Below are 23,997 nucleotides of genomic sequence, written 5' to 3'. Positions count from 1 at the left end.
TCCTATAGTGAAGTTTAGATCTCTCAAGGGGTGCCAATGGAGACTAATGACCCGCTAACCGGATCTGAAATAGATCCAAAATGTAGGATTTATGCCTAAAAAATAAATCCGATAAGCTATTGGATGGGTTCGGTTCCGAAATTATAATCGAAGTTTTATTAGACTAAGTTTTGGTTTAGATATATCCATACTTGAAAACCTGAAAATTAGACATATATATATATATATAGTGTTGAAATTGAAGAATTAAAGAAGAAAATTATATTTCTGTGTGTCAGTTACTAGGAGGCTTACGAAGTTTGGCAAGGCCAACTAAGTTTGGCACAATCAATCACAAATCAATCAAGATAAAGTTTAGTAAAGCCGACTAAGTTTGGCATAATCGATCACAAATTAATCAAGGTGCTAGTAAGGTCGACTAAGTTTGATACAATCAATCAATCAATGAATTCTAACATATAGATAGAGAGAGAGAGATCAAAGGAGAAATGAGTGATGAGCAAAGAACTTTGAGGCCGCAATAGAAAGTTGGGGATTGAAATTTTGTGTTTGGGAGTACTGAATCGCTGAGCAAAGACATGTGCAGCAGCAGTACCAAGGCATGTGGAGGTTATCATACGAAAGTTTCTCGTCCAAAGGAAAGCGGAGGAGGCAATGGCTTGTGGCACCCAGTCCGTAATGTTTGGGATGACAAGACAAAATTAGCAGACCTTAGATCTCAGTTTTCTTGCGACCATAGATAGCTAGAACATAGTTTTAAATTTTGTGGTTGTTGGAGAGTCTTGATGATAGTTTAAATTTTGTGGCTCGGATACAAGACAAGTTCAGATATATGTTTGATCAAAAAATTTACCAACCTAAATCTAATCTATTAATTAAATATATCAAAAATTCAGATCTGAACCCAGATGCATAACAAGTTAAGTCAGGTTAAACGGTAAAGATTGCCGTCCCTACCTTGAGGACCCTTATCATTTACATTAGAACATTGCATATGCAAAGCATGTCATTGAGAACAGAACAAGTGGAACTTCATCAACCCAGAAATATATTTTAGAATATGCATTATATGGTAGAATGAGTAGCAAAAATTAGCAATTAATTTTTAGTAAAATTTATATAACTAATATTACAAGCTATTCGTTATATTAGCTAATAATTGTTATTGTGTTACCCATTATTTATCTAAAAGAAAACTAGGTTGAAAGTTGAATTGAGAAAATAATATCATTATTTCCTTCATATTAATGATACTGGTTTTAAGTCAGGAACTTTTCTGATAGTAAGATCATAGGACTCGTTTGGTCCATAGGAAAAGAAGAGAGAAAAGTAGGATCAACGAAAAAAATAAAAAAATACTTCATACTTGGTTAGAGTTTTTAAAAGAGAGAGATAAAAAAGTAGTTTTTCTATAGAAATAATATTCCAACATTTCGTAAATAAAAAAACACCATGTAAAACATAGAAAGTCTAATTCCCATTTAACTGTGAATTGGGATACATTTTTTTTTCAAAAGCGTCATTAAGCTTTTAGATAGAATAAGATAATGTCTTTTCTTTTATTAAAAGTAAAATAGATATTTTATATAATTTTTCTAGAAAAGCATATTCTCAATCAAAGAAAAGCCATTCTAAGATGTCCTATTTTTTCATGATCAATCTACTTTTTCAGATATTATATACTCATCAGATTCTCAAGAAAAATATCAGTGAGAAAAAAATTCTTCCTGCAATCAAAGGAGTCCACAGTGATATTGCAATTTGGGCATCAGGGCCCTCTGAATGCTGCAAACCCATCTCCTCGTATCGACAGCCCAGTGGTTGCAAGCCCACAAAGCCCACCATTGTTCGACTAAACCCATCTCCTCCTAAATCCCATCTCAGAAGAAAGTTCTTGTGGGAGCAATATGGAGAAAGGTATCTTGGAGTGATGTGGGCGCAAGGATACCGGCTGCTTTGTGCTCATTCACTTAGTAAATTAATCAAACCAATGCCCCAATTTCAGACTCCAGCTTTGAACAAGCTCACTCATATAACTATGTCATGGCACGGGCTCAGCTGAAAACTTGGCTCATATACGTGGCTCGCAAGGTAAGAGGAATCCCTAACATCTAATATCTGCTAAACTTTTCTTTATAATTTCGATAGTGTTGTAACAAGCATGTACATGCATTTATATATATCAATGCATACATCTATTAGTCGATTTGCCTCGACGAAAGTATTCAATTTGCTGTGCTTAATGAAGTTAGTTTATGATAGCTTGGTATAATGAATGCATAATGTTGTGAAGTGATTAGGCTTACTCTAATCATTCTAAAAACATAATACATATTCCTTTAATTACCTTCAATGAAATTCTTATATAGTCTAATAAATGATGTTGATATTGAAAAGATAGTTTGGCTTGAAATATGCTCTAACTCAGAAGCAATTATGATCTAACCCAAATAAATAAGTGGAAACCCATCCAACCAACTAGATCTAATCCAATTTTTCCATCGATTATTAAAAAATAAAATCATAATATATTTGACCTAGTTATTATCACTATTGTTTGTGGTCAAAAAAGAAAATAAAAATTCTAAATCTGTTTCTGGTCTGAGTGGCTTGATTCTGGTCCAAACTACTATAAAATCTTTTAACCCTGTGAGGGACTTATGAGAACCTAGGATAAAAGTTCTAATGATTGGTAAAAAAAAGTAGATAAGTGTAAGAAAATATAAAATATATAAATAAATCTACTTGAGATAGATTTATTTATATATTTTATATTTTCTTACTAGGTAGGGCGGTAATTACTTTTTAATCAAAAGTGATTTATTCTTATAGGCTCTTTATGCCCATATTAATCCCACTTAGGGATGTGAGATGGCCATGTATCCATGATTCTTGGACTAGGCATAAGCTATCCAGAGTAGTGCAATTGGTCAAATGCTCCTTCACCATATTCTACTTGACTCCTTTGAACCCTCTTCAATTGTCACCTTCCACACATTGTGATTGAATTTTGCATTCGGTATCGAAACCCACCAAGCTATGCCATTGCAAATAAGTGAAGAAGTATCTGGGTTAGGGTCTGGCTTGGCCACATTAAGAAGGCTATCAGGTGCCAAGCATGGCATGTTGGTCACAGTGCACAAATTTTTGAACATCTTTGTGAGAAAAAAAAAGATAGCTGTAGAATATTTTAGCTAAGCTAATTCTAAACCAAGTCACCCAATTCTTGTTGATTAACATGTAAATGTTTCAGCGAGAGACCAAAAGCTATGACATTGTAAATTTTGGTTTATTAACAAATACTATATCCTATCTTCCAATTTATCTTTCTCTGATTCTTTTTTTTTTTTTTTATAACTTTCGGGCAGTTCCTGCCACCGTTATTATTTCATTGCCTGAATGAAAGGGTGGTAATGTTGTCGCCCTGTTCCTAAAATACAAAAACAAAAAAAATTCTTCCAATACGGTGAAAAGAACTAATCCTTTAAATTAAGATCAGCAATTGGGTTGGGCCATATTAGATGCAGGTAGGATCAAAAATTTATCAATCTAAATCTAACATGTTTATTAAACAAGTTAAAATTTTAGATTTAAATTCGACCTGTTTATTAAACAGATAATCTGATCTGATCTACAAAACTCATTTATTAAACAAATTAAGTCAGGTTAAACAGTTAAAAAAATTTTAATTGGTTAAATGAATTTAAACAGATTAAATAGATTAAGCAGATTGGGTTATACAGGTCAGAAACAAGTTAAACATATTTCAACAAATTAAACAAATTTTATGAAGTTAATGGATTAGATAATAATTCGGCCCAATTATTAAATGGGTCAAAAGTCTAAACCTGAATCCAACCCATTTAATAACCACTTCTAGATGGGTTGATTTGTTTATGACCAAAGTTCATTTATATCAAATCTAAATCTGCTTAAAATGAGTTGTTCGTAAATCAAATTGATGGATTGAATTATAAATTGGTCGGCTTGCAAGGCCAGTACTGTGGAAAAATTTGAATGGCGAGGTCCTAATGGTGGTGCACTTTTACATACTAATTGGGGTTCAAAAAACCACACACAAAAAAAAAATCGCAAGTGACGAGTAAAACTTGGGCTCTTGACTTAGAACAACTAAAAACAAACCTAACTCAATAATAAAAAAACTAGAGTTGGTGCACGCATGCGCAAGGATTAAAATTTGTACATAAAAAATATTTTTATTCTGAAAATAATATATTATATTTTAATCCATAAATATTTTTGATTATAGAAGTTTATTTCTATTCAAAAAGAATTTTAGATACATAGAACCTCTTACTAAAGAAAGTAAATTTGAAAATCTTTGGTACATAACAGTGCATATTTATTTCCTAATTTTGACAAATTAAGATCATGTCTAGATCTACCAAGATTCCCATGTGCTATTATTCCATGTAGACTGACCTGAATGGCCAAAAGTGTCCCAGTGCCCCTAAACTCAACCAACCTGATTTTGATATTTACTTAATGGAACCAAAACCCTGAAAAGGGGTAGGTAGTGTCAACCTGCAACCCAACTACCTGGATTTCTGCAGGGTATTCAAATAGACCCCAAATGTATCAACTAAAAATCTAGCTAATATTTCAGCAAAAAAAATCTAGCTAATATTTAAAGCAGAGAGAGCATATTCCTATCATGAAATAAATGTATCAACTAAAAATCTAGCTAATAATTAAATAAAAAAATATTTTTCTTATCATGAAAATCCACCAAATAAGGGTGCAAATGGGTTGGGTCGGATCAGGTTGTGAGTGACCCCAACCTAATCCGGTTTCTTTTTCAGATCCTAATTTTGGACCTAAACTCAACCTAATAAAAGATCGGGTCGGATTCACCGTTATAATTTTTGACCCAACAGTCATTCAGGTCGGGTTGGGACCATGTATAACTTAGACCCAATCCAAAAAAATTCGAGTCCGGCTCGGATTCGGAGCAATCCATCCATGGATTTAGAATTTGTTTGCACTCTCGCGGGCTCAAATAATTTTACATATTCGGATTAGGTCGGATTGGGTCGTAAGATTGAAAAATCCAAAATTATCCGAATTTTAAATGGGTTGGGTCGAATTGGATCGGGTCTGAATTCAGTAAATTTATAACCAATCAAAAAAAATGAAATGGTTTAAATTTTAGACCCGACTCGACTCTACATGTCCTCCAAAATAGGTCGGATCTAAGAAGGTCAGATCGGATCACGGGCTAACCAGACCCATTTACACTCGTACCAACAAAACATCTTTATTACTTGAAAGACCACCACATAATCAAGAAATTATACTTCATGCAGCCAATCACAATCGTTAATTTCGGAAGGGATGCACTATTGGGATCTATAGAAATGGGCAGTTGTGATTGGCATGGTGCTTGCCAACGTGCACGCAGACAAGGCATAGCATCATAACCTGCCATGCCTGGTGGATACGCCCGGATGACAGGAAAAGAAAAAACGAAACAATATACGAGCCTATCCAGTCAAACTGACACGAGGCAGTCATACCTACCCCCTTCCAACGGCCGGGATCTAATCATCTCCAAATCCAACGGCCTAGACTTCATTTCTCGTGATCCTCGCACGAATCGTCCAAGAGGCTCCATCCAATTGTCTCTCTATTTAATAGCCCAAAGGCCAAACTCAAACTCTCGCGACCCCCATCTCACCAACCCAAGAGCGACCGAGGAGGCGGAGAAAACTAGAGAGCCATGGCCGCTTCCTCCTCCGTCACCGCCGCCCAGGCACTCGTTGGCCGCGCCATCTCCGGCCACCCCTCCCCCTCCCCTTCCCCCTCTCAGCCGGACCGCCTCGCCTTCGGACTCAGCTCCCTTGCCGACCGCGCCCTCAAGTCCTTCCGCCTCCAGAACCGCCGGCTGCAGGCCGCCCCCCGGCCCCGCCGCGCCACCGTCACCAGGGCGGCGGCGGTGGAGACGCTGGAGGGGAAGGCCGCCACGGAGGCCCTGGTGGACAAGTCCGTCAACACGATCCGGTTGCTGGCCATCGACGGCGTTGAGAAGGCCAACTCCGGCCACCCTGGCCTTCCCATGGGGTGCGCCCCCTTGGGACACATCCTCTACGACGAGATCATGCGCTACAACCCCAAGAATCCCTACTGGTTCAACCGCGACCGCTTCGTTCTCTCCGCCGGCCACGGGTGTATGCTTCAGTACGCCCTGCTCCACCTCGCCGGATACGATAGCGTCAAGGTGAGCCGCCTGATCTCTTATTCTCCGAGGCTTTATTTCTAGATTAGATGAATAGATGGGCAAAAAAGACGGCAGCCTGATGCTAATCTGAGACTTGTCTAGATTTGATGAATATAATAGCAGGAAAAATGGCAACTTGGTGTAAGCCTGAGGCTTATCTTCAGATTTGATGATTAGAAGGACCAAAAAGACGGCAACTTGATGATAGTCTGAGCTGTATCTCTAGACTTAATGAGCAGAATAGCAGGAAAGATGGAAACTTGATGTTGATTTGTTCTTGTTCTCTTGTTTCTAAGGGTTCGGATCTGTTCTTGTATCGAAGAATTAGGATCGATATTGAATTTTCGCTTATGTTTTTTTATGCTTGATTTGATTTTGGTTATCTAATTCGCAGCTTTTGCTTTTACTGTATTGAAAAGTCTCTCTCTCTCTCTCTCTCTCTCTCTCTCTCTCTCTCTCTTCTTTGGGACAAAAAAAGTTTATGGGGGAGTTTGTTTTTGTTCCGACAGAAGAAGGAACAGAACTAAGAGAGAAGCCGAAGCAATATGCTTTTGGTGACACCTTTATGTTTGTTTGTAATCTTGCCATGTGATATTTAATTGTTGAACTTCAGATCTGTTGAACACGGAGTGAATGTATTCATTATTTCATTAAGTATAAATACCTTCATGTTGATTTAAGATTTTGTTCTATGACTTGGTTTCAGCAGCTCAACATGTTGATCTGAATTCATTGATATAGTGCTAGTTGCACTCTAATCTTTTACGATGTTTTTGATGCTCCAATTTGATATCCTAGGAGAAGTAATTGGAACATATGATTTGAACTCAGTGATCTGGTGTTTGCTTTAGCTGTAATCTTATACTGAGGCTTTTGATGGTTCCAATCTGATCTTTCAGGAGGATGATTTGAAGGCTTTCCGGCAGTGGGGAAGCAAAACTCCTGGTCACCCAGAGAATTTTGAAACTCCTGGAATTGAAGTCACTACTGGTTTGCTTCCTGAACTGATCCTGAATTAAGAAGTTTTGTGCTGCAGATAAATATAATTGTGCCATGCCTCTTCTTCTTTCCATTTTATGTTAGTATAGCATGCTCATTTCCTTTCATGGTTGGTGGAATGGTGTAGGTCCTCTTGGTCAGGGTGTCGCAAATGCTGTTGGATTGGCACTTGCTGAGAGGCACCTAGCTGCCCGTTTCAATAAGCCTGACTTGGAGATCGTTGATCATTACACGTAACTCCCCATATTCATTTTTCTGTTGAATTCCATATTGCTTATCTATGTATGCAGACTTTATGCATATTGACTATTTGATTTCCTGACGGCCTTAGGTATGTTATAGCTGGTGATGGTTGCCAAATGGAGGGCATTTCTAATGAAGCTTGTTCTCTTGCTGGGCACTGGGGCTTAGGGAAGCTGATTGCCTTTTACGATGACAATCACATCTCCATTGACGGAGACACGAAGATTGCATTTTCAGAAGATGTAAATGCCCGTTTCGAGGCTCTTGGCTGGCACACGATCTGGGTGAAGAATGGTAATACAGGCTATGACGAAATCCGTGCTGCGATTAAGGAAGCAAAGGCTGTAAAAGACAAACCCACACTGATCAAGGTTTGTTAAATTTGCATAGTTATTCAAAAACAAAATATACGGCAATGGTTCACATTGAAGTTTTTTAAAATAGTGTTTAATGATTTATTTTTTTCAGATAACAACTACCATTGGTTATGGGTCACCCAACAAGGCGAACTCACACAGCGTACATGGGAGTGCATTGGGTGCTAAGGAAGTTGAGGCAACCAGGAAGAACCTTGGATGGCCTTACGAGCCTTTTTTTGTGCCTGAAGATGTGAAGAGGTCTGCAAACTTTGTTAATATGTTTTTTATTTGGCAGATAAATCTGAATTGTTGAGAGTAATGGTTGTTTTGGATTTGTCCATCTCAGTCATTGGAGCCACCATGTCCCAGAAGGTGCTGCTCTTGAAGCTGAATGGAATGCTAAGTTTGCAGAGTATGAGAAGAAATATAAAGAGGATGCTGCAGAGCTGAAGCGTATCATATCAGGAGAACTGCCTACTGGATGGGAGAAGGCTCTTCCGGTGAATGTTTCTTTTGCATTCACCATTCATTCTTCAGTTAATATTTAAAATGGAAGTAGCACTATATTGACATCTATCATTGGCAATTTTTACACTTCTTTTTGCAGACATACACAACTGAAAGTCCTGCAGATGCGACTAGAAATCTATCTCAGCAGTGCCTGAATGCTCTTGCTAAAGTACTTCCTGGATTTCTAGGAGGTAGTGCTGATCTTGCATCCTCCAACATGACATTGCTGAAGATGTTTGGTAACTTCCAAAAGGACACACCTGAGGAGCGGAATGTTCGTTTCGGTGTTAGGGAACATGGGATGGGTGCCATATGCAATGGCATTGCCCTCCACAGCCCGGGCCTAATCCCCTACTGCGCTACCTTCTTTGTCTTCACGGACTACATGAGAGCTGCCATAAGGATCTCAGCTTTGTGCGAAGCAGGAGTCATCTATGTGATGACACATGATTCGATTGGTCTTGGAGAAGATGGGCCCACCCATCAGCCTATCGAGCATCTGATTAGTTTCCGAGCCATGCCCAACATTTTGATGCTGCGTCCAGCTGATGGGAATGAGACTGCTGGGGCATACAAAGTCGCAGTTCTCAACAGGAAGAGGGCAGCAATTCTTGCTCTCTCCCGTCAGAAGCTTCCTCAACTTTCAGGAACATCGGTTGAAGGAGTTGAGAAGGGAGGATATATTATTTCAGACAACTCATCCGGTAACAAACCAGATCTCATTATTATGAGCTCTGGCTCCGAATTGGAGATTGCTGCCAAGGCTGCAGATGAATTGAGGAAGGAGGGGAAAACAGTCAGAGTTGTGTCACTTGTCAGCTGGGAGTTGTTTGATGAGCAAACTGATGAGTACAAGGAGAGTGTCCTCCCTGCTGCCGTCGCTGCTAGGATCAGTATCGAAGCAGGATCCACGCTGGGGTGGGAGAAGTTCGTCGGAACCAAGGGCAAGGCTATCGGGATTGACCGGTTTGGGGCAAGTGCTCCTGCTGGGCGGATATACAAGGAATTTGGTATAACAGCAGAGAATGTCATTGAAGTAGCCAGATCTCTATAAGATTATCTTGTCTGTGGTCCCTCCCTTCTCATGGTTACACAGAGAACCTAGATTCCGGAGCTTCCCTTCTGGGAGTTAGAGGACACTGGTGGGGAAGAAGCCAGCTTTGGCAGATTGAGTCTGGCCTTTGGCCTGCAATAAAGCCCCTCATATTTCCTCGAACTTTTTCTATTTTTTCATGAAGTTGAGTCTTCTTCGTGGTCTGTTTGAATGAAACAGTAGCATCTGATGGTTGCATCAGTCTGTATGTTGTTATTCTATTAAATTTTGAACTGCTTGTTAGAAAAATCTTCTGAGATTAATTCTGAATCTTCTACTTTTTAAACCTGCACTGTGATTATTTTGCGCAGAATGGACAAGTTAATTTTGGTGTTTGCATGTCAGTATCTTCCTTCCTTTGTGTTTGTTGTTTAACATGCGGCACCTGAGGTATCCTGGTTGAAAGAAAGCTGCTGTATTTGTCTTCAAAATCAAGCTGGCTTTTTTCTTTCTTTACTTCCATTGATCTGTTGTCACTTTAAAGTTCTTGCCAAACGTGCTTAAATCTTGTTGCAACCTTTAATGGGAACCTCGAGTCATGGCTGTGGATGGATGAGATGGACGTGCTTAAATGTTGTTCCAATGGATAAAGTTGCAACGCAAGCAATGCAAAGAGGGTAGGGTGATCTGCATCCACAAATTAGCCTTCCATTGGGGCGCAGGCGTTCTAACGACATAATTTATGATCGGAGGCGACTGGAGTCGATCTTCTCTATCCATATTGTCATCTAGAGGAGTTCTCTGAGGAGTTGCTATCATCTTCTTTTCCTCTTTCTCATCCTTGTATATTTCTATATGGTGACAATAAGTTTTTAGGTTTCAAATCATAGGAGCTGCTGCTGCTTGGCATGTCAAGGCCCTTGGAGATACTTATTCATGACTGTGAGTTGCAGGATTGAATTCTCTTTTCATTGCACTACGCTACTGAGATCTAGCTTGTTTGATAAAATTATTATTTTTTTGTCTTTGCTTCTGAGAGAGAACATTCTATTTAGTAAAACTTCAAATTTCCTTGGATTGGGATGGTGTGTTCTGTGATGTCAAAGGCATTACACCTTTTATTATTTCGGAAAAAAATAAAAGTGCAAAAAATCAGTTCTATTTTTTATAAAAAGTGGGTTTTCATCCTTCTCTTTCTGATTCTTCTTCTCCTGCTTGATCTTGCCCTCGGCCCCATCGCTCCTACCCAAACACGCCAACTCCTTAGACCTTATCGGCTATTTCTCTGCTAGGTGCCGGGCTATCCTTTATCTTCGACCGCATCACCGGCTCCATCCTACTCTCTTTTCCTCTGTAACTTTCCAAATTGTCTCTTCTTCGGACGTTAAGTTCTTTCTTATCTTCCACCATATCACCAACCTCGTCCCCCTCTATCTTCTCTATTGTCAGCCATATCATCAGCCCTGTTGTAAAAGAAAAAAAAAACTAAACATATTTTCTTTTATTAAAAATTTAAAAAATATATTTTTTTATTATAAGAAAAAGCTAACAATAGTTAATATTATTATTTATATTTTTAGTATGCATTGTTATAATGACATAATATATCAATGAGCTGCTTATTCGAAGCATCTCAATAAAAAAAGAAATGCCTATTGAAGTACTGAAATATTGAAACTGGAAGCCTACGAGATTAATTTGGAAGGCCAAACTTAGAAAACTTCCGGCGAGAACTAGTAGGGTGGCAAGGAAAAAGCTCAACAAAAAAAAGGCCACCCATATGCTAATTTTTAAATGAATGTTCTTCCCATCGGATCACTCATGCCTAAAGAGAAGCTAACCGTATGGCTGATTAGGTGGCATCCTTCGCAGTTCATCATTCCAGTTCATCACTTCGGAGGTTTCATTTGGAACAACCTATTCTTAATCTCATCATCTATGTATTTTTTATCTTTTTGATTTTATGGGCTGTATCCATATTCGTTGTTGTGTATGAGCCTCCATTGTACCGAACAAAAAAAATTCTGGTATTGTTTTCTAAAGTTCACCGAAATAATGCACAGAAGCCGAGAATGGTCGACCATGAAATGAAAACCACATGCCCACCAAACACCCAAGGTGTTAGTGTTAGGTGAGGGAGGCTGTGGATTTCCTAGCCCTGAGCCCCTGAGGTTGGGTTGGTGGGCTTCTTTGTTATTATTATTTGTTTTTGTTTGGTACAAAGGTTGGTAGGCTATTCGCCGTGGCCCGTGGGACGAGGCGCTACCAACCCAAACCCACTCATGTGAACCCGTGTTCCTCACGCGGACGTTCCCTCGAACTACCGCCTTCTTGGACCCCACAAATTTCAACTACCCCTAGGCGCCACGTAAGTGCGCTGACACGATCCAGTCAGCATTTCTTTTCCAATCACGCATATTGCAGTGAATACATTCTTAAAATTTATATTTATTACTATATTTCTGCACAAATACTTTTAATATAAGAATTATTCTAACATCATTAATAAAAATCATATTTATTTTAATTAAAAATAAAATAAAAATTTTAAATTATTTTTTTCTCATCGCGATCGTCTTATAAATATTTTTTTTGCACATCTATTTATTAAGAATAATTTAGTTATTTTAATTTGAAACTATTAATTTTTTAACGGTATGGGTACATATGTAAAAATAAGAACAAAAAAGAATAGAATAGTAATATAAGTGTTTGGTGAGGTATACATGCAAATATTAATTTTAAAAATATATTTATATAAAATTTGATATTTAGAAGGGAATTTGTGTAAAAAATCTTTTTTTAAATTTTTTGAGATTTTAACAAATACACACATGATATTGTTAGTATTTATATAAATATATCTTAGTTTGCGCTATACATTCCTTTAACTAATCCATCCCCACAATTAGTAGAATTTGTTCAAAAGAGTATATGCAAGAGAAAAAAAATATCAAGAAAAATTCTGATAAAAGACGGGCACGGGAGGTGCTTATCACACTCTCACCCTAACTTTCACTTGGGTATAACTAACTAAGCAGTTATTTTTTATCCTCAATTTTTGGTTTAGTGTTAATGAGATTCATATAACTAATAAAAATAAAGATGTTTTTATGTCGTATTATGCATCTTACTTGGCAAGAAGATAAATTAAAATATATTAAAAAAAATCTCGACAAAGTAGAGAAAATCATTTTTAGCTTTTGTCTATATGTACCTCTATTAAACAAATAGGAGGGAGAAAGTTTTATCGCTTCAAATTTCTGAAAAAATTCTAAAACATTATAGAAAATTCTAACATGCTATGCCATGGATTTCAAATTAATTGGACTTTTTTCTTTAATCTCACCGCAGGAAAAATAACATATCTTTTTTAAAATTCCTCCAAAATATTTTTTCTAATTTATTTTTTAATTAAAATTTTATTTATCCAAAATTCATTTTGATTAGAACTAAATTTTTATAATTAGATTGGAAATATAAATTCTAAAACATTCTAACATGCTATCTCTATCTCTATTAAACAAATAGGAGGGAGAAAGTTTTATCACTTCAAAATTCTAAAAAAATCTAAAATATTATAGAAAATTCTAACATGCTTTGCCATGGATTTTAAATTAATTGGAACTTTTTTTGTAATCCCATCGTAGGAAAAATAACATTTCTTTATAAAATTCTGCCAAAATATTTTTATAATTTATTTTTTAATTAAAATTTTATTTATCCAAAATTCATTTTGATTAAAACTATTTTTTTATAATTAGATTGAAAATATAAATTAATATATTATTTTAAAATAAAATTACTTTTATATGATAGCCAAAAGTTTGGATGGGTTTCAGTATCATTCTACCAATTTACTTACTGATAAAACTCTGATAACAGTACAGGTGATTTAATATTTTTTATAAAACTATGTTGTAGTTTATCAAGGTAGTTGATTTTTTTTTTTGGTGCATCGGTAGCTTATACTAGTTTCGTGTGAGCATTACCATCTGAGTCAAGGAATAAAATATCCTACAGAGGTGGAGGGACAGAATATTTTTTTCATAAAATTATGTTGGAATTTGGATATTTTTAATAAAATTATGTTGGGTTTTGTCCTGCCCTGGATCTAGGGGTTTAAATGTAAATGCAAAAGAAGCTCTTAAAAAAGAAACGCGGGTTGGTGGCGAGGGGGATTTGAAGCGGAGCGGGTCGGGGGTTGGTGAGAGAACGACGACCATTTCGCTCGCCCCCAGTTCTCCTCTGTAGAAGTCGGCGACCACCAAGCGCAGGGAGCGATGGCGCAAACGACCATGGCAAAGATCTTAGAGATGAATCCTGGCTTCTCTTCTTCCCACCTTGCCGGAGGTCGGCGGCCGACGCCCCTCACTCCTTCTCTCCACCTCCGATCGGCATCCAAGCTTGCAGGGTCCGGCTCTCTGAGAATCGGGAGCAACAGAAGGTCTGTCACGTTTAAGGCTTCTCCTCTTTGGGTTTCGGCCTCCGTCGCGACGGCTACCGAGAAGCCCTCGACGGCCCCGGAGATCGTGCTGCAGCCGATCAAGGAGATCTCCGGGACCGTCAGGCTCCCCGGCTCCAAGTCGCTCTCCAATCGGATCCTCCTTCTCGCCGCCCTCTCCGAGGTGAGATGGTCGAATTAACTCTATTTCTGGTCTTTATTTGGAAGCTTACCGTGGACAGGCGAAAACTTTCTCTGTGTCGGGAGAGATTGGTTCTAGTATTTGGGCGAATTCTATGGCTACGTTGATGTTAAGGTTTTTGGTTTTCCCTTATTGTTTGGCTTTGTCATCGGGGTTGCCACGTGAAGCATCACTTTTTCAAAATCTCTTGAATGTGAAAAAATGAACTTTTTAAGATAAAATGTGAATCTATTGAGTCTTTTCCTTTCTTTTTTTCCCCTATTATTATGTCATTTAAGCTCGTGGAATTTGTGTTAGTTTTCTATTATGGAGATGAATTCAGGCATACATATCATTAAATTTAGGGGAGAGAGAGAGAGAGAGAGAGGAAATAAGGACATAATACGTGCTCCGAGACATGCTTTGGTCTGCATATGACTTACATTATTTATAATTGCTCCTCCAGTGATCTTAAAGTGATTGTTCACAGAAATTACAATCGTCTGATTGTTTGGTGCATAGATAAGTAGATATAGTCCATGTTTGCTTATACTACTTCTGTCTTTGTAGTTACGTCATACTTCTGTCTTTTGAATCTGTGATCAGGGAACTACTGTTGTAGACAATTTGTTGAATAGTGATGATGTTCGTTATATGCTTGCTGCTTTGAGAACCCTTGGCCTAACTGTGGAAGATGAAAGTGCAACAAAAAGAGCAATAGTTGTAGGTTGTGGCGGCCAGTTTCCAGTCAGTAAAGATTCCAAAGAGGAAGTTCGACTCTTTTTAGGAAATGCAGGAACTGCAATGCGCCCATTGACTGCTGCTGTTACTGCTGCTGGTGGAAATGCAAGGTACCATGCTCACTTTTGGGATTAAATTCGGTTGATTTATGTCACATGCTGGTACACTGTGGCTCAAAATATATATAATTTGCATTCCAGTTACATACTTGATGGGATTAATCGGATGAGGGAAAGGCCTATAGGAGACTTGGTTACTGCTTTAAAGCAACTAGGTGCAGATGTTGATTGTTTCTTGGGCACTAACTGCCCCCCTGTCCGTGTTAATGCAATGGGAGGTCTTCCAGGGGGAAAGGTCCGTGCACATTAAACTTGTATTTACTTTTGTCTTGCTGTGCAGTCAGAGCTTTCACAATTATTAGTATCCTCTATTTGTTAATTGCTGCCTCTATTACATAGAACCTGAGGTTTTTGCACTCTAAAAGGTAATTGTTGTTTGTTAATAATGATGTGATGTGTATATCTGAAACAAAGTGCACGTCTTGGGTAGAAGGAAAAAGCAAAACAGAGGAACATTGCTTCTTGTTTTCTTTAGATAGTATATTTGACATTCTCATTTTTGTTGGGCAGATATGATAATAATGCTCTCTCTATAGCATCATAACAGTAGTTGGAGAACTCCCTGATTTAAATTCTTCATATTGATCTGAGTTAACTTGAGATATTTGTTGGCCTCCATAGAGCTCATGGTTCCACTAGAATACTCTGGGCATGTTTGTTGCCATGAGTTTCCTATGTAGATATGATAAATATACTACTGCAAGCTGGGAATGTGATTATATTTCTCTTCATCTACATCTTGAGAACCTTATTTTAGTATAATGTTACTTCGCTCTTGTATAGGCATGATTTAACCTTTGCCAAGCATGTATGGTTTGACCCTTTTATTATCTGCATGCTGTTTTCTAAATATTGCTACATTTTTCTTATGATATCTGGTTTATAATTTATGATGAAAGTGCTTCTAACAATGCCTCGTATCATATACTACTAGCAAGATTTAAATTCCTAGCAAATATCCTAGTTGCTATGTAACCTATGAAGCGACACTTGAGTTTTAAATGTCAATGAACAGTATGAATGGTCAGTTAGATCAAAAAATGGTGCTCTACAATAGTGTTGAACTCTCATGTGCAACTCAAAAAATTCATGTCAAACACGAATTGACGTGTCAACTACATGTTAGACACTATAGATAGTTATTTTATCTTTGACTGTAGATTTTTAAATATATTGGGTGTTAAGGCAGCCTTATGGAGGGGCCCACCCATCCATTGATTGAGCCCCACAATCCCTCTTTTTTCTAAGACTGAATGTGTGTGTGTGTGTGAGCGAGAGAGAGAAGAAAGGCAGTGGTAGGGTGCCTCTCTAAAAGAAGCCCTAAGGGGCTCTGATGGTTTGCAGCCAAAACACACAAACATATGGAGAGAGGGAAAAAGAGAGGGAAGAGGAGATAGAGGAACGAAAAGAGAGAAGAGGAGAGAGAAAAATACTCTTTTCAGATGTCTTTGTCTAGGCTCTAGATTTCATCCTCAATGCTTGACTTGTTTTGGATTTAGTACGTGATCTTGTATCCTGTTACACCATATCAAATTTTCTCTCTCTATATCTTTTCTTAGCATCTTCCCTAGTGATTATAGGTGGGTGTTTTTGTGAATGATCTGAGAGGTGTTCCTCAGGCTAGGGTTTGATCAGCCTGAGAGGTGAAGTAATCCGTTAATTCTCTTGCTTAGTGGATTGATTCTGACTACTTTATGGTTTTTTTTTGGTTAGAAGGTTTTCCACATTAATCTTTTGTGCCTGGTTTTATTAGTATTTTATTCTCTCTTGTGGTTTCGCGATCCCATTCATTGGCAAAACAAAAAGGAAGGCTTTGCCTTCAATCCTGATTACAAATTGACTAACCATGGTAAGACTGCCTAGGCACCTGGGCAACCACAGCGCCTAGGTGCCTGGCGCTTTCCTAACTGCTAGGCAGGGTGCTATAGAGGCACCTAAGTTGGTGCCTAGCCATTGTTTGACCTCTTTTTGGCCACCATTTTATGAGAGGGATGCCTATTTATGACACTATTTATCACTTTAATTCTACCCATCTTTCTTCATATGTTAACATTTATTTATTAACCGGTAATTTGGGGTATATTTGATGAGCCTTGGAGTGTATTTATACTTTAAGGACTAGTTCGTTTTCATCTAGATGATCTTTGCGAAGTGTGAACATGTTTTTTTAATCTATTGACCATGTTATCTTCTTTAATACTATTTTCGATGTTTATAAAGTGTTCCCAAAGATATTTTTATGTTGGATTTTTTTTTGAATAGCATAAGTGGTTAACCATCCATATTCCATCATTTATGAATATGATTTTTTTTTTTCCATTTATATGAACCAAAACACCATATATCTTGGATTCTTAAGCTTATTTGGAGTTTGGATGTTAAACAATTTTTTCTCTGATTTTTTTAATGACAAAGACTTTTGGTATGACATAACCCTAGTCCTTATTCTTTTAAAACATATGGAATATGACAAACTAGGTACCTTGCTAGTCCTTTTTCATAATATTATTGATTCTCAATACCCTTTATTTCAAGTTAAATATAGCAAATGAACAATCTTATATATTATGCTTCATACTTATTATCACTTTTTAATATCTAAGGTAACATCTCTGAATTACCAGTGTTACACTATTCAGCATGAACATCAAATAATCGCTATCATGGAAATGTTTGAAATAAAAAATGACAGCATCAACTGATTAGTCATATGTTAAAACTTGAAAATAAAGAAAAAAATAGTCATTTTTATATAAAAGGTGAAATTCCTTTACATATATATATGTTATCTTTCTAGAAGTTCTGTTACTATAATGTTGAAAATATTAATACATACCTACATACACACATATAAATATGATTCCTAAGGGTCCTCTAATTCAGTATTTTGCCCTGAGAAAATTGGAGACTTTGATACCCATTGAATGCAACACACTTGTCTATGACTATGCAAGAGTTCCATAGGATATTTTTTTTTGTTGAATAAATTGATGAAAAGATTAAAAATGTTCCAATGAACAATCAGTTTCATAACGATAAAAGAATTTTAGATGCCCTTGCTACAGCTAAGGAGTCTTTGGCATCATTAGTGCTATATAATAGCATGTAAGAATTTACAGCTTTCAAACAATGTTTCTTCTCAATTTCTTGCAACAGCTGTGCTAAAATTTTCTCAAGATGTCTTCTTAGCTCTCACCAGTGTAGTTCCACTTCTAGCGCATATATAGTAGTATGCCCACTTCAACAACCAGCATACTATATCATCCCTTTCAAGTCTCATGCCACATAAAGCACCAAGTAGTAACCATTCTATCCAAAACCTTCTCTTTGTAATCAGACCTTCCATTATTAGATGGTGTGTTATTTCCGTTTTATTAATTTTAGCAATTGAATGGTTTATAAATAGTTACATTATGAAAATTTAAGGTTTTGAACAAAAATTTTAGAGTTCTAGAACATGGTGTTGGTAGCCTATCATCTTTTTTCTCTAGAAATTTTAATTTCTGTTTTGTGCTGAAACATTTGAGATTAGAGCTGAAGGTTGGCTGGGTCAATGCAAAGTTTTTGTTTCTTAAGTTTGAGTTTGATTTCTTGAAAAGTGTAATTATCGTTTTTGGTGTTACAATCTATGGTTTGAAATGCTGAATTTTTTTTTTCACTTTGTCAGTTCATGGAAGTTTGTTTTGCATCTTACGTTTCAGCATTCTTGGCACTGATGAAGGAATTTTCCAACTTCAATTTTACACTAAACTTAGCTTTCCGAAATGTTGTTGTTTTAGATTTTTTGAATGGGAATGTTTCTCTTCTACAATTATATTTTAAGAATATTTCTTGTGGAAGAACACAATATGAACTTTTCCACTGCCCTTGTTTCTCTGAACTGAAAAAGAAAAGAGTTTCCTGTTACATAATGAACTTGAATCGTTATTTTTTCTTTTGTCGGATCTCAACTTTCTTTAATAGCTTGATATTTTCTTTCCTTTCTGGATAGTAAACCCATTTTCCCACATTTTACAAGATTGTACCTGATTTTGTTGAGTAGTTATTGTGAAGGCTCCCATACTATCATTGTCATACTTTCTTTTGAAACTTACATACACTGCAGAAATCAGGTGGAAATTTGAAATTCCACATCAACTGATTATGATACCCTGCCACACCTTTAACCTACCTTTCTGAAACTTGAATTATGTAGTGGAGAATACTTCAAGCTGAATTACTTCCAAACACACGAAGGAAACATGTCATGTTACATATGGACTTTGTTTAATCAATTGCTTGGAGAGTAGAACATTAATATTTATGAATTGGAGATGTGAGATATAAATAATATCAGCTTATGTCTGTCTATCCTTTCAAACCTTTACTGTCAACCATATCCCTGATTACAAGAACAATGAGCTAGGTTTCCTTGTGGTTTTCTTGGTCCTCTGATTTTCTAATTTTTCCCTGAATTTTTTTAAGTTTCAAAAATGGTAATCCTATGCAGTCTCGACCCAGCCCGCTAGAAGTTGAAAACTAGGGTTGAACATCCCTATTTTGTTCTCATTGGTTCATGGATGGACCCTGATCTTAGCTATTCAGGAAACTTTTAGGGCTGCATATCGTTTTTAATGCAAAAAATAATGGTCTTGTTTATTATGATTTCTAACTTTCAAGTTTTCTCCTCTATTTAATTATGTTTTGGAATTTTTCATCATGTAAGATAAACTCTTGCCATCCCAGATTACGAATTTCATTGTTTGACTGCAAATAATACACTTGATTTGGTGCTTCATGAAATAAGGCATAATATTTTTTGGATATTTGCAATTATTTTTTTTAATTTAAGGAGACAAGCAAGCATATCAGAAAGAGATTTACAGCCTTGAACAGCAGTCCTTAGTAATCTGTTGGTCCTTGTTTTTCCTTTCTATTTTTCTTCCTTTTCTATTATGTAAAGCAGTATACATCACTAGGATCTTTGAAATCTCTTCTCAACATCCATCTACTCATCTTCGTCTCCATGGGTCTTTCCCTCTTGTGTGGCCCTTGACTCTGCTTCAAGAGGCTGCCTTAGCCTTTTGGAGAATGACCAAACATCTAAATTGAATTAGTTTCACTTCTCTTTCAGGGGGTGTGGCTAGTCATTCACAATGTTCTGAACTCAATGAACCGGGCCAACAGACCTGGTGCTCTGGTCATGGGTTCTCGGTCCAAGTGCAGGTTAACCATGGTTCAACTATCTCAAAAAAATAATTTATATATTTTTCCCACCTCCAAAATAGGACAAGTATCTTTTCCCAATCACCTGACTTTGTCATCCCTCCTCCCAACCACCTACTCTATTCCCGATCAGGCGGTAGAGGTTCAATCTGGCCCAGACAGGGAAGGAGGAGAAGAAACAAAGGAGAAAAAAGATCATGCTGTGCCATCTCAACCATGGCACCTATGATTCCACGAGATTTGGCCATGGTGCATCCACTCTTGCTAGATCTGGCTTGAACACAACCACTCCTGTCGGATCTAGCTCCAATGCCATCCCTCCTGCCAGATTTGGTTCCAATGCCATCCCTCCTGCCAGATCTGGCTCCAACACCACCTCCTATTGGATTGGGCTAGGTTTCGGTAGTTGTGTCACTATGATGCTTAAAAAGAGATCGATACCATATGATTCTTTGCCAGGGAGATGATCTAATTGAGTTTCCTTCTCTCAACCTTTTTCCACATTCCCATTTTCAACTTGACTATTTGATCTGGTCTGGCTCGGACTGTTCAAGTGGTTGAACCGTCGAAGTCACCAGGTCAAGCAGTTTTTTAAAAAATTTGGGTTTTTGTAATCGATGTCGGGTGATGGGTCGACCCGATTGACCCATTCCAGTTTCAAAACATTGGTCATGGACTTATCATGATCTTGCTTAAAGTAACAAACTTTCTAAGCCCAAATGGTCTACACTTGCTCCATTGGTAATAATTAATGCAATCAAGGTGTTTTTCTCCAAGCACTTGTATCTTCCATGCCTAATAATGGCTGCTATCAGCTGTAACATATTGTGCAAGCTCTTGCTCATTGAATTGTTAATTTTAGCTAATTGGTTCAAGCCATCTTTCATGTTCATAATGGTTTCCAACATCTAACTGAATCAATAACTAGTTGTGAAATATTCCAACAATGACTGCTTCTTTCTTGGGTTGCCCCAGCAATATATTTTTGTACTTTGTTTCAAATACCAGAAACTAGTATAATCCATACAGTTCTTTCCACGAATGTTCAGAACTGACCATTATTTTCGTTATCATTATTGTTGTTATTGTTAGCATTACTGTTACTGTTATCTTCAAAAAAAATACTGTTACCTTTACTGTTATATCATTAGCATTATTGTTACTGTTACTGTTACTATTACTGTTAACGTTAGTGCTTATTCTTATTAATGTTTCATAGAAGCGTGCCATTAACCTCACTGTTTGAAAGATAAATTCTGTTGTACAAGTTTTATACTCAAGAACACATTCAACTGCCCTAGTTTAATTTTTGTTGAGTTCACTTTTATATTTCTGTGTGTGAAAAAGATAGCAGTATCCCTTTTAGACACGCTATCTCTCCTTCGTTCATTGTTAGAAGTAGAGATTAATTAGTCTGCTGTAAATAACTTTTCAACCTTTTTCAAACTGGCAATAACAGTTGATGTGAATTCCTTGATCACTGCAGGTGAAACTCTCTGGATCCATCAGCAGTCAGTACTTGACTGCTTTGCTCATGGCAGCTCCCTTAGCTCATGGAGATGTGGAGATTGAAATCATTGACAAATTAATTTCTATTCCATATGTTGAAATGACTTTGAAATTGATGGAATGTTTTGGTGTCACTGTGGAGCATTCTGATAGTTGGGACAGATTCTTGATCAAGGGCGGTCAAAAGTACAAGTACGAGTTTAGAAATCAGAAGATTAACAATGTTGATGGCACTTGATAAATTATTTACATCTTAACTCACTTTGGTGTATTGCGACCTGTGACAGATCTCCTGGCAGTGCTTACGTAGAAGGTGATGCATCAAGTGCTAGTTATTTTTTAGCAGGTGCTGCAGTTACTGGGGGCACTGTCACTGTGGAAGGTTGTGGTACAGCCAGTTTACAGGTATTAATAGTTAACCTCTGTTGATACTGAAACATTTAGCCAATTAGTTTCATTCTTTTGACGAGGGTGCTCCTGCTGTGTCTCTGCTTTACCCATGTGTAGGGTGATGTGAAATTTGCGGAAGTTCTTGAGAAAATGGGAGCCAAGGTTACATGGACTGAGAACAGTGTCACCGTTACTGGTCCACCACGAGATCCTTCCAACAGAAAAAACTTGCATGCCATTGATGTAAACATGAATAAAATGCCTGATGTTGCCATGACCCTCGCTGTTGTGGCGCTATTTGCCGATGGTCCAACAGCCATTAGAGATGGTAGGTTTAGCTTGTACTCATATTTATTCCTTGTTTATATAAATTGTTATCTGGATTCAGTTGGACTCGTTCTGGAAAGTAGCGCATTTTTACGTGCTCGAAAGAAAGCCTTATCTTCTATTTTCTTTTATATTTAGTGGCCTCTTGGAGAGTCAAGGAGACCGAAAGGATGATTGCCATTTGTACAGAGCTTAGAAAGGTCTGTACATTCTTTTTCCCCTATAATCTCTCTCTCTCTCTCTCTCTCTCTCTCTCTCTTTCTCACACTCATTTCTTTTGCTTCTATTTGCTAATGTAGTTGGGAGCAACAGTGGAAGAAGGGCCTGATTATTGTGTGATCACCCCACCGGAGAAGTTGAGTGTGACATCAATTGACACATACGATGATCACAGGATGGCAATGGCATTCTCTGTCGCTGCCTGTGCTGATGTCCCTGTCACTATTAAAGACCCTGGCTGCACACGCAAGACTTTCCCCGACTATTTTGATGTCCTGCAGAGGTTTACAAGGCACTGACCAACTGGATCTGCAAAGAAGATTTAGTGTGGTCAGTAACCATGGGCTGCAGCCATGTAAACTTCATGGATGGTATGTGAGTGAGCATTATTGTTTTCTTGTACAATAACGTCGCCAATGTTGCCAGGAAGGCTGTTATTTTAAACATTTTTAGAGATACAATGCATGCTTAAAAGGAAAGATGCAGGTAATTAATTGTTAAATTTGGTTCCTTCCGCTCTGGTCATTCTCTGAGTTCCTGCTGTACTTAGTCCACAGCTGATACGCCTCCAAACTGGCTACGCTTCATAAAAAGGTCTAATCAATTGAAACACACCATGGCGCCTATATATGGTGAATCAGGAGTGGCCATTAGGCGGGTCCAGCGACATACTGTGGAGTTTGCATATTAGGAGCTTCTCACAGTTAGTCGTATCTTAACTGGATCATCGAGATCCTATTAATGTGACAGGTAGGACATTATCTATGTGCGAAGCATTTACGCTCAATGTTCAAGGCGTACTCAAGCCAGTCACTTCTGGTTGACCCACATATCCTAATTCTTTGGTGGTAGGTAAGTTCCTCCACGAGATATACATAAAAAGAGGAGCAGAGAAGGTAAGAAAGAAGAACGCCCTCATAGATTGAAAGACAATTTCCTTCTATTTTCAAATTACCACACCGACTTAGGCAACAAAGGGTCTTCCCCTAGATACGTTTCGGCTAGAAGATTTATTTGCTCTGTACTATTTTAGGTCGGAGCGCTGCCATCTAACGATGATATCGGCTATAGCGATCGAGCGCCGCTCGCTTCTCCAATTCCAATCATAGCAGCCGACCACTGAGCTCTCTAGCATCATCGCGCTTCTCACCGCGGTGCCCTACCATCCCAGGTGATTCACATTGTTAAGATAGACTAGTAGCATCCGTAATTGTTTCCAACAGCTCCATATTGCTTGAAACCGTGCGATATTACATGATTCAACACACCAGCATCCATCTACGAGAGCCTGCAGTTCTCGTAGAAGAATTATGCTCGGGTGGTTACATTTCTAATAGAGATTTCAAGTTTCGGGTCCTATATAATATACTGGTTCTACCAAGGTCAGGCTCCACAGTGTCAAAGGGAAGAATATAGTCGGTTGTTTAAGAAAATTTTAGTTTCCAATGTCGGTGTCGCATTCTAAGAACCTATAATGTAA

General features: G+C 37.7%; 2 protein-coding genes across 2 annotated transcripts; both read left to right on the top strand.

Moving 5' to 3' along the window:
* The first annotated feature begins 5,685 nt into the window (after window positions 1-5,685).
* Window positions 5,686-9,730, top strand: LOC103717394 (transketolase, chloroplastic-like). Its single transcript, XM_008805762.4, has 7 exons — window positions 5,686-6,238; window positions 7,138-7,228; window positions 7,365-7,470; window positions 7,569-7,851; window positions 7,949-8,097; window positions 8,186-8,339; window positions 8,447-9,730. Exons 1-7 carry the CDS (start codon window positions 5,741-5,743, stop codon window positions 9,401-9,403), a joined length of 2,238 nt encoding a protein of 745 aa, XP_008803984.2. The 5' UTR covers window positions 5,686-5,740; the 3' UTR covers window positions 9,404-9,730.
* A 3,821-nt stretch (window positions 9,731-13,551) lies between these two features.
* LOC103717395 (3-phosphoshikimate 1-carboxyvinyltransferase 2-like) lies at window positions 13,552-23,027 on the top strand. Its single transcript, XM_008805763.4, has 8 exons — window positions 13,552-14,010; window positions 14,614-14,858; window positions 14,949-15,102; window positions 21,559-21,773; window positions 21,869-21,986; window positions 22,089-22,299; window positions 22,437-22,498; window positions 22,598-23,027. Exons 1-8 carry the CDS (start codon window positions 13,666-13,668, stop codon window positions 22,814-22,816), a joined length of 1,569 nt encoding a protein of 522 aa, XP_008803985.2. The 5' UTR covers window positions 13,552-13,665; the 3' UTR covers window positions 22,817-23,027.
* The last annotated feature ends 970 nt before the right edge of the window (window positions 23,028-23,997 follow it).

This window comes from Phoenix dactylifera, unplaced genomic scaffold (assembly GCF_009389715.1).
Source record: "Phoenix dactylifera cultivar Barhee BC4 unplaced genomic scaffold, palm_55x_up_171113_PBpolish2nd_filt_p 000352F, whole genome shotgun sequence".
Lineage (NCBI taxonomy): Eukaryota > Viridiplantae > Streptophyta > Magnoliopsida > Arecales > Arecaceae > Phoenix > Phoenix dactylifera.
The sequence above is the reverse complement of the archived record's forward strand: the minus strand, read 5'-3'. Positions and strand labels throughout refer to the sequence as shown.